The sequence below is a fragment of the Carassius gibelio genome, chromosome B3 (assembly GCF_023724105.1).
Source record: "Carassius gibelio isolate Cgi1373 ecotype wild population from Czech Republic chromosome B3, carGib1.2-hapl.c, whole genome shotgun sequence".
Classification (NCBI taxonomy): domain Eukaryota; kingdom Metazoa; phylum Chordata; class Actinopteri; order Cypriniformes; family Cyprinidae; genus Carassius; species Carassius gibelio.
The window spans coordinates 16,186,471-16,196,474 of record NC_068398.1 but is presented as its reverse complement, the minus strand read 5'-3'; the positions used below and the strand labels follow the sequence as shown (position 1 = coordinate 16,196,474).

Sequence of the window (10,004 nt, the reverse complement as noted above, 5' to 3'; positions counted from 1 at the left end):
TAAATGGCCACTAAGTAAACTTAACCTGAACTCAGTAAGCATACTGAGGCTAAAGACTTCCCAGCACTGTCGATTATATGTGCACCAGTCAAAGGGTCTAGTCTATGTAGGTGTTAATGGAGCACACTAGGGAGTATGGGAATACAGTATTAACCTTCTGATTGCATACACCAAGTCTAGCGGGAAGAGTATCTAGCGTAAAATCCCTCCTTGTCTCTCCTCTTTTCACTAATGCTAATTAACATCTTTTAACTGAGCAGATCCCAGGAAACATCACAGCATACAATTAAATTATCACAATTAGTCCACTGGAAGTCATTATCCAGTGATCATCCCAATATATCAGTCATGGGGATAAGGAAATGCAGGAAGGAGAGATGGGTGGAGTATCGTGAGGGTGCAGAACAATGCAGTAGAGACCAAAAATAGAGATGAAAACTAGATGTTCATAATCTGATGTTTAACAAAAGTTCATTTGTGAATGTGTGATGATGGTTCTTCACCTCAGCTAATGTTTGAGTGACATGGGGAAGCTTGTACAAGAATGAAGCATTACACCAGATCTCTCTGGAGCAACATATACACCTCTGTGTGAGTAATGAGATTAATCCATACAGCGGTTTCTCTCACCCTGGTCCCTTAGGAATGTTTTAGATGACTAAATTCGATTTTTTTGACCAAAATTAGTCTCTATTTTTTTACAGGCAGATTCATCTATTTCCTCTCATTTCTACTGGATCTCAGTCCTGGTCTGAGTTTTCCCGTTCCCAAGCATTGAGTGTTTTTCTCTGTGTGGCAACACATAAGGGAGATGTTCTTCACATTAAGCTGCTTAAATGAAAATAAAACCACTGTGTGTCTTTTCATTTTTGTGACAGGTGCGGTTTTAATGGGAGATGGAGACTGACTCATCTGAGCATTGAATGATGCAATGACAACTGGGTTTTTGTCACCAATATACAGGAAAAACAGAAAAATAATGAGCAGAAAAGCTATTGCATGGAAGCAGATCTAAATTGAGATGGAGGTTGATTGTAAGACGGGCAATGTTTAAGCAGAGTAAATGGACCAACTTAGATTTATTTAATTCCAACTTTAAAATGAATAGTTGAAATACATGTTATTTTTCGAGCCCTTTGGTTTAAGTGATTCATCTTGAGCAATTGTGCTAATTACCTTAACAGGGTACAACCTAATGTTAATTCGAGCCCCATCATTGCTCGACGGTATCATTAATTCCAGTTTGAGAGTTTTGCTCAGTTGAGATTTTATAACTGAAATAGAAGCATAAATCAATCCTGCCATCTGTGGTGTGTAGAGGTGAATTTGCAAGAAGGAAAAAAGAAAAAGATTTTCAAAACCTTGAACTTTCTGCCTGAAAGGAAAGTGCTATATTGGGTACAAACCAAATATAGTTTCCCCACATAACTGTGGTGACAGCATCAAGTATTCATTTCAATAGGAGTAATTGGAAAGTGTATTAACATCAAGGACAACCTGGATGGAACCAAATATAGGCAAGTCGTTTTGGACAGTCTACGTCATCTAGAATTCTCCAAAACAATTAGGCTAAGAAAATGGTAGATGGTCTGTAATGGTTCCGTTTTGAGTCTTGTTTTAAATTTGGGTATTAGAAACAATGGTTTGTGTAAATGCTTAAACAGCTGAGAACATAAGGAATCTAAGATTGTATTTTCCCCAAACTGTTAAGGTAAATATATGAAAGCTCCAAAACATTTAAATGTTGACTTAATGTCTTTATAAGGCATGCGTGTCAGTTTGATTGCTATAGAACTCTTGGCTTGTCAGCATCAGTTCCACAGCACCACCTGGAGATGAACTAGTTTATGACATAAAGAAAATTTTAATATTTACAGAGGTTGTAAAATAAAGGAACAACAAAAGTTAATTGTAATAGAGATCTCTTTATTATAGTGCATTTATCAGATGTTACAAGATGGGTTAAAAAAAAAAAAGCTAATAACCATTTCCATAAAAGAACAACATGTGCACGTTTCTTGCTCCTATTATTTTACAGAAAATTTGAAATTAAAGCTTCACGTCTGAACATAGGATAGCTAAATGAAATCTGCAAGCTAAATACATTTCATACTCATACACTTTAATTACTTGTCATAGATGATGCTTATTCAAATAAATCTTTCTCTACTACAGTAGATCTGTATCAGAATAACTAAAAAGGCCCAAAAAACAATATTAGAGTTAAGAAACATGAATTTTGGTGACAGACGAAGGGGGAAGAAAACTAACCAACAAAATGCATTTATGTTGCTATCAAGTTTTACACGTTGTGAAACGTCACCTATTCCCTTGTGAGAGGTCAGTACAGGGTTAGGACCGCTGCGATCGTTACAGCTCAATGCTCAGTGCTGTATGCAACACTGCAGTTACCTTTGGAACATGAAGGAAAACAAAACGTGTTTGTCAGTTTTGGATTATTACAAGATGTGTGTACACGTTCTCGAAGCGAACATCTCTCTGCTGGTGCTTGATTCTATCAGTGACGAGTTTCAAAATGGACTGGTGCATCAGGTAGAGCAGCCATCGACTGATGAAGAGGAACAAGGAAGGAGGAAAGAATGTGAGAAATGGAAGAGGGAGGACTGAAGCTGGCTGGAGGAGTTTGCATTTTGACCTGCAGCTGTTCTGCAGTTCTCTTATAACAACAGAGGAACCACTGGAGCTCGGTGGCGACTCTGGATCAGTTACACATGTGTCTGGATCCTTATCTATCATGCATCTCAATTTTAGATTACAATTTGAAGAATGAATGCATCTCAAAAAAGCCCTTAGTGGCCTCACCTGAACACTCATGATATTCTGACTACATATGATGCAGCACAACTTGAAAGAGACCATACTAACGAAAAAATGATCAAAAAAAGAGAGCTATAAGAAGAATCACTGGAGTGGGAGCAGCTCACAAAAGGCCTTGCTGCTCCAGCAGAAGGCTCCCTCCCCTTCATCCTCCCACAAACACTCATCACTTCTGCAGTCGTCTCTTACATGGCAATCAAAACACATGTAAGGCTGTTAGTGCCTGGGATCTGACTGAATGATCAGCAAGACCCACCCAAAAAAAAACAAATAAAGCAAACACACAGGGTCAAATGATTTCTTCCCCACAGGCAATAGTTTAAGACGCTGTACAAACTTTGTATAAATGAAAGGTTTCACAGGCTTGTGCTTGAATGCGCTTGACTGAGGACAGCAGTGGGGAAGGCGAACTGGTGTTCACATGGAAAGCGTCAAGTGACGTACCTAAAAGCATTAGAATGATTTTCAAATAACGCGAAGAAGAATGGATGGCAAAGAAAACTTTATTGTCTGATTTTTTTCCTTCTTTTTTTTTTCCCAACCTGATGCAGGTTACAATGAGTTTTATCAAATGTGGGGTCAAAGGATGGCAACTCACACCTTGTAACATTTTAGACATGCGTGATTGCTTTAAACATTGGGAAAGGGACAAATCAGGCCTATAGTCTGGTTTCAGTGTATTAGGTAACAGAAATATTTAACATCCTGGGTCATTCTTTGCGTGCAGAAAACCACGGGGAGAGGAGGGAGAAGAGAGAGAAAGAGAGAACCGTGCTGTACACTGAGTGTCTATTTTGAAAGGCACAGCAAGGCTACTCCCACCCTCAGTTCACACACATGCACACGTAAACACACACACTCTTGCATGTGTATTATAGACAGCACTGGGCAGAGTCTCTGACGTATACAAGACTGGACAAGAGAAAGAAATGGATAAACTGGGCAACCGGGCAAGACTGAAACCAGTGCTGTCACCCTTCAAACACATTCACACACACACACAGCGCTGACAGAAGAGGAGAGGGTGGAATGGATCATTTAGCGTTTTTGAGCTGGTTAGAGAGCCAGTCGAGCCCTTCGTACAGGCCATCCCCACTGGTGGCACAGGTGGCCTGGATGTACCAGTTACGATGACGCAGGGAATGAAGGCCCAGCTTATCTGTGATCTCAGCTGCGTTCATCGCATTGGGCAGGTCCTGTTGCGCAACAGATGGAAAAAGCAATGCAGTCAAATACTGAGCCTTTAAAAAAATAATTTTTAATTGCTCTGAAACACTGATTCATAAAATCCCAAGATCTTTTTGGCTATGCAAGTTTTTTTTTTACTGGTTGTGTGAAAATGTGCTGCCTGTCCTGCCGATGTCATTGTGTTCTGCTGAACTAACTTCAGTTGAAACGAACAGTTCATTTTAATTAATCAACAACATAACCAAAAACACGGCCAGTGCAGTAGTTAAAAAATATGAGTTAGTGGTCTGAATCAGTCTAGAGATGAAAAGTAATCCACCAGTGCTTGGTGCATTTAATCTACAAAACTTACAGAGGGAATTTTTTACATCAAAATTTTGGTGTCGAAAAAAAAAAATTCCCTTATGCTTACATTTCATTACGTTTTAAAAAATGTTTTCTATTTTACTATGCAATTTATTCCTTCGGTGACAAAAGATAGATGTTTTGCAGCAAATCTGAAGTATATGCTGAATTGGGGATCAAAAAACTAAGCACCAAAAAAAAAAACCACTGCTTAATATATTTTTTTCAAACTAAATAAAAAGTTCAAAAGAAACGCATTTATTTAAAGAACTATTGCATTTCAGAAAAAGAACCAAATTAATACTTGGACTGCTGATGCTGATAAAGAATTTAGTTTTTCTCTCTTTTACCTGTTTGTTGGCAAAGACGAGCAGCACGGCATCTCGCAATTCGTCCTCTGCCAGCATCCTCGTCAACTCCTCCCTCGCCTCATTCACTCGCTCCCTATCATTACTGTCCACAACAAAAATCAGGCCTGTGGAAATAACAGTGACAGACTTAAGTATGCACCCAAGAGTTGCACAATACCTGGTTCTGTGTGTATCTGTGGACACTCACCTTGTGTGTTCTGGAAATAGTGCCTCCAAAGCGGCCGGATCTTATCCTGACCGCCCACATCCCACACAGTGAAGCTGATGTTCTTATACTCTACCGTCTCAACATTAAAACCTGCAAAGAGAAAAGGGGACAAGTTAAACACTGGCTCAAAAAAAAAGAGGTACAAATGGAATGAGGGTGAAACGGCATGGACTTCTTGTGTCTCATGCTGGGGCCCCGCTCTAATAACACTACAGCCCCAGGGCAAAGAATTTAACCACATACACACACAGACAGCAGAGAAAGAGATGGGATAAGATAGGACACAAAGAGATGGAATAAGACAGGGGAGGGACAATGGATAAAAGTCAAATAAAAGGTAAATATACAGGAAACTTTTTTTTCTTCAAATTAAAGTAGGCCTATGTAATGAGCTGGTTGAATTTATGCATGCCTTTTAACTATTTAATGCCCATGGAGAAGAAAACATTTCCAGAGCCAAGCACACTGAGAAAAAAAATAAAACCGCAGCACTCATGTGATGAATACTAATGCATGTTGCAAAACAATTTTATTAGTCTGAAATACGGAAATCTGAGAAAGAAAGCATGGTAAAATTGCAAGAATCACAGACCGATAGTGGGGATGGTGGTGACTATTTCTCCCAGTTTTAGTTTGTACAGGATGGTGGTCTTTCCAGCGGCATCCAAGCCCACCATCAGAATTCTCATCTCTTTCTTCCCAAAGAGATTCTTAAAGAGGCCTGCAAACATATTCCCCATGGTGGCGGATCTGCAGAGAGGAACAGAGAAGGTAGATGGAATTAGATCTTATGCGCCAGAGAAACAAGTGCGCAGCAGTCTTTAGATTTTTGTCTTTGAACTTCTGTTTTTGCGGTAGCCCTGTAGCATCACTGCTGTAGAGAAATTAGCTGGCGGATCAACTTTTACAAAAGATTTAATGTGCGTTTGAATGTAACAAGCAGATGTCCTAAATGTCGGTAGACCAATAAGAGTTTAAAATCTTATTGGAAGACAAATTGCAAATTGAAGACACAACAGACAACTAGCTACATAAAGTAAGTCTATAGAGCAGACTCAAGTCACTGTCCAATTGAAATTGACAAAATCTTTACTGACCAAAACAACAAAATCAACAGCAACTTCATTACTACTGGCAAACAATATTTTGACTGCCTGAAGAACACATAATAGCAGTGATCAGTGTGAAGAAGACTGAAAAAACAAAAGGTTAAACCCTGCCAGAGGTGATCCTTCAAGTCAAAGCACTTAACCCCAAATCACTCTGAAGTAGACTGCAAATTCAGGTATCTGCTAAATAAATGCATAGCATTCATTTGAAATCCATTAATCCACAATCATTTACACAGGAACTGATTAAGGGTTCAATGTGCTTTGAATGCTTGTTATGGTTCAACCACATCTGACTCTGGGGAAACAAGTGTAGGTCAAGGCTGATTCACCATGTGAAGAGAAAAGAGGAGGGAGGACAGTCAGAGAAACAAAATGCCCAGCAGTGATGAGGTGAATGCAAGATGCCATCGGTGGAAAGAAGAGTACAGGAGGTAACCAGAAACCTGACAAACCTGTAAGAGGAGACACCTGCCCACTGAATTAATCAGAGACACAGGGAGAGAGAAACACTGGAGATCCTGGTCCCTGTCGACTGAGTTACACTCAAATACCTAAACTGTAACTCAAGCGACAAACTACAGTTTTAGACAATGAAAAATACATTTTGTGCAAAAATAATTCAGAAGACTGCAGCTGCACAAAGGACAAAAAAAGATGTCGTTCACAAGTACTTAATCTGAAGGAATGTGCATTGTCTAGTCTACTCGAGTCTCAATGTGTCACAAAAGCTAGGCGCTAAGAATGGTGTGAGAACACACCCAATGAGATTGTGAGTGCAGTGCCCTTTGGGTTAAACAGAGGAGAGGTGGGGCTTCAGAATGCAGTGACACCAGAGTTAAAACAAAGTCCCAACAGAACAAAATGACTACATAAGCCCCAAACTATTTGAAAAACGCCCTTTTTGTTGAAATGATGTGCCATACAAGGGGCCACATCATTGGCAGAAGTCCTTGCAAATACAAGGAAGTACTACAAAAAAACTGACTCATTCTGTAACTTGCACACATTTTCACAGATTGACTCACTGATCTGTCAGATGGGTTGCATTATGGTCGATGTGTGTTTCAGATAAAGACAGAAAAGGTAAGACCAAACCATTTGTAAGAACAATGGACCTATTCAAAGATTTATTTAATTGGCCATAGGATTTGTCAGCAACAAATTAAGCCACATCAATTATTTACAAGAACCAAAGAAGTTGAATTATTGAGCAGAAAAGGTGAAATGAGAAGCTCTTGCTAATGAAGCTACTATAGTCATGACTGTACACTAAACAATGTCTTGTGTAAATAAAGCTAGATCCTCACACATGAAATTGAAGATGACCTCAATCATCAGTCTACAAAGCCTTGATTAAATTAAAAATATATATGATGCCAGTAATGTTTCAAATAAACGTCTTAACATAAAGTGGTTAAGTGAAATTTTGCTCTATTTTTACCACAGTGATACACTTTGTCGCTCTGTGCAGCGACACATTTAAAAATCATGCATCAGATTTGATGAGTGTTGCTGACACTTTTTTTGTATTTTCCACTGGTTACAACAGACCGAACTAGTCATGCTGAAACTGATGGCATTTAAGGTTAAGCCCAAGCTTAAATAATGACCCCATTCTTACTGTGAAGTTTTCAGCTTAATACTTAAATGCAGAGTAACATTCACATACACTACCATTCAAAAGTTTGGGGTTGGTAAGATTTTTGTTATGAGTTTGAAAGAAATCTCTATCTCTGTGACATCAAAGTTGCATTCACATTCTCATATGCTGATTTGATGCTCAAGCAAAATTATTATTTTCAGCTAAACAAAATATTTAAGTCATAAAAAAAAATCTTTCTGACCCCGAGCTTTTAAACAGTAGTGTAAATTGTGTTTCTCCTGTGTAACTCCAGCAACTGTCTGCTAACATTTACAATAAGTGACTTTCCCTAAACGCGTTACACACAGGAAATGTTTATCTTCCCGGCAGGGAGTATCGAGAAACAACATTCCTGGTATCTGGGAAAGAAAATGAAAAAAATATTAACAAAATGTTTAAACAGAAACTCTTAAGACTTAGCTTTCATTTGAAATTCAGAAAACCTTAATAAAGTCAGAACATAACGCTTTACAAACTCTGGCTAACGAACAACCCCTAATGAGAGAAATCAACACCTTCCCATCCAGCAGTCACTTCAGGCTCCAAAAATAATAGCAGCGATCAAGCTAATTAATCATAACATTAAACATGTCCTTTTAGATGATGTACAAAAAAAACATCAATAACAAAAACAAACTATGTGACAAATACATCCAAATCTCTAATGAGCTAATCCACTGAGATTAAAAACTCTTGATACATGTAAGATATAAAAAAAAAAGATGAAAATGCTCTTTAAAAGTGCAAAAAGATCAAAGACTGAAATGGTTGCGATAACCTATTTATCAGCATACTAGGAAGTGAGAGCATAACAGAGGCTTACAAAATACAAAATCACATGACAACGTCTGATCCCATCCACAGTGTCAATGTTGCGAGAGAAAGCCAATTATAGCGAGAAATGCTTCCTAACTAGAAATCAACACGACAGTCATTCATGATCAGAGTGACTGTGAGGCTGCTTACGAAACACCTTACAATTTAACCAGAAGCGGTACAACCACACGTTTAAAAACAGATCCAGTTTTCTCATCTGACCTAAAACTGAATGGAGGTTAAACGAATCATCATTTCCATCGAACTGCAACTACACTTTGAGTGAATCGATTCCTTCATACATCTCAATGCAAACCCGGTGTTTGACACCTGCTAATTCTGCAGACAGACGAAAGATGGCATCCCATCACCGGGGTTTTTTTTTTTTCATGTATTTTTTATGATGCAAAAGACTGGATCGATCCTGTTCCCGTATGCCAAAAGGCAAACCGCTTTAGACATGCATAAGGTTCCCAACATGTAACGTTACAGAGCCTTGATTTCTAATGAACGCGTAAAGACAGACGCAACACTTGACAATTGAAAAACAAAGCGATAGAAACGACGTTATCGACGATATCAGAAACACGGCCTAACGATCATTCACACTCACAGATTACGCACAGTAAATCTAACGCTGCCTTTAAGTTCAGTTCCTCGTTGATTTATGTTTACACTGCTAGCTAAAACGCAAAACTAGATCTCATAATTATCTATGCAGACTGTCAGCGTTCGTGATGACGGGATCGTTCTGCTCGTGTCGCGACCGACGCCTCGTCGTCTGTTAAGCGCATAACTAGATCACCTTACTGTTTACTTCACTGCTACTTATGCACTCCGGTCACTTCTGAGCAACTATACAGTTTCGAAGACATGTTTAAAAACCGTTTACGCGGAAAAAAAGGTATACGTGTCTGTATATTCGGATAAGTAGGCGCGAACTGGTTGTGCAGTTCCACATCAGCTAAGCAAACATCCGTTGGTTAGCCTGTTAGCCTCCCTGACTGAAATGATAATTCATTAACCGAGGTCACGATTTCTCTTGGCTACATGTAGACGACATGTAAACTGAAAGACCTCTGTATGACCAACGTCAGAATAACATCGCAAAATGTTGGGTTTCGGCATTATTTACCTTTTGGTGCAGTTTCGCTACGATTTTTCCGGTTCTCCTCCTCACCGCTAAAAAACAAAATGGCGTCTTTCTCTAGTCCGAGGACACTGGCGTCATGGGCCCCGCCTTCGCGTAAGTGTAGTCCAATCACATTGTCCAGAGTGCATGCGAAACTCCGCCCCGTTATTTTCGTCGTCCAATGACTGCATCGTGGGCGTAAGGGCCGAGGGACGCGTGTACAGGCCGCCTTTTCCCATGCAAAATGAAAGATGAGTCGACCTGAATATGTTTAGCAAATACGCCTCTGATGAGAAACTCATGTTTTCGAAGCGCGCTCACCAGAGGAATACGTAATTATGAAGTAAGGGGA

The 10,004-nt window shown here is 39.3% G+C and overlaps 1 protein-coding gene across 1 annotated transcript; it reads right to left on the bottom strand.

The window, feature by feature from the left end:
- Positions 1 to 1,905: 1,905 nt before the first annotated feature.
- arf2a (ADP-ribosylation factor 2a) lies at positions 1,906 to 9,779 on the bottom strand. Its single transcript, XM_052551291.1, has 5 exons — positions 9,656 to 9,779; positions 5,543 to 5,700; positions 4,930 to 5,040; positions 4,722 to 4,846; positions 1,906 to 4,034 (listed from the first exon to the last, which is right to left on the bottom strand). Exons 2-5 carry the CDS (start codon positions 5,688 to 5,690, stop codon positions 3,873 to 3,875), a joined length of 546 nt encoding a protein of 181 aa, XP_052407251.1. The 5' UTR covers positions 5,691 to 5,700; positions 9,656 to 9,779; the 3' UTR covers positions 1,906 to 3,872.
- Between the last annotated feature and the right edge of the window lie 225 nt (positions 9,780 to 10,004).

What these genes read in the sequence shown, in the direction of transcription:
- arf2a (XM_052551291.1), bottom strand. Translation starts at nt 5,690, where the DNA reads ATGGGGAATATGTTTGCAGGCCTCTTTAAGAATCTCTTTGGGAAGAAA. An exon ending in CACCACCATCCCCACTATCG is followed by an intron (nt 5,041 to 5,542) that starts GTCTGTGATTCT and finishes TTCTCTTTGCAG; the next exon opens with GTTTTAATGTTGAGACGGTA. An exon ending in CTATTTCCAGAACACACAAG is followed by an intron (nt 4,847 to 4,929) that starts GTGAGTGTCCAC and finishes TTATTTCCACAG; the next exon opens with GCCTGATTTTTGTTGTGGAC.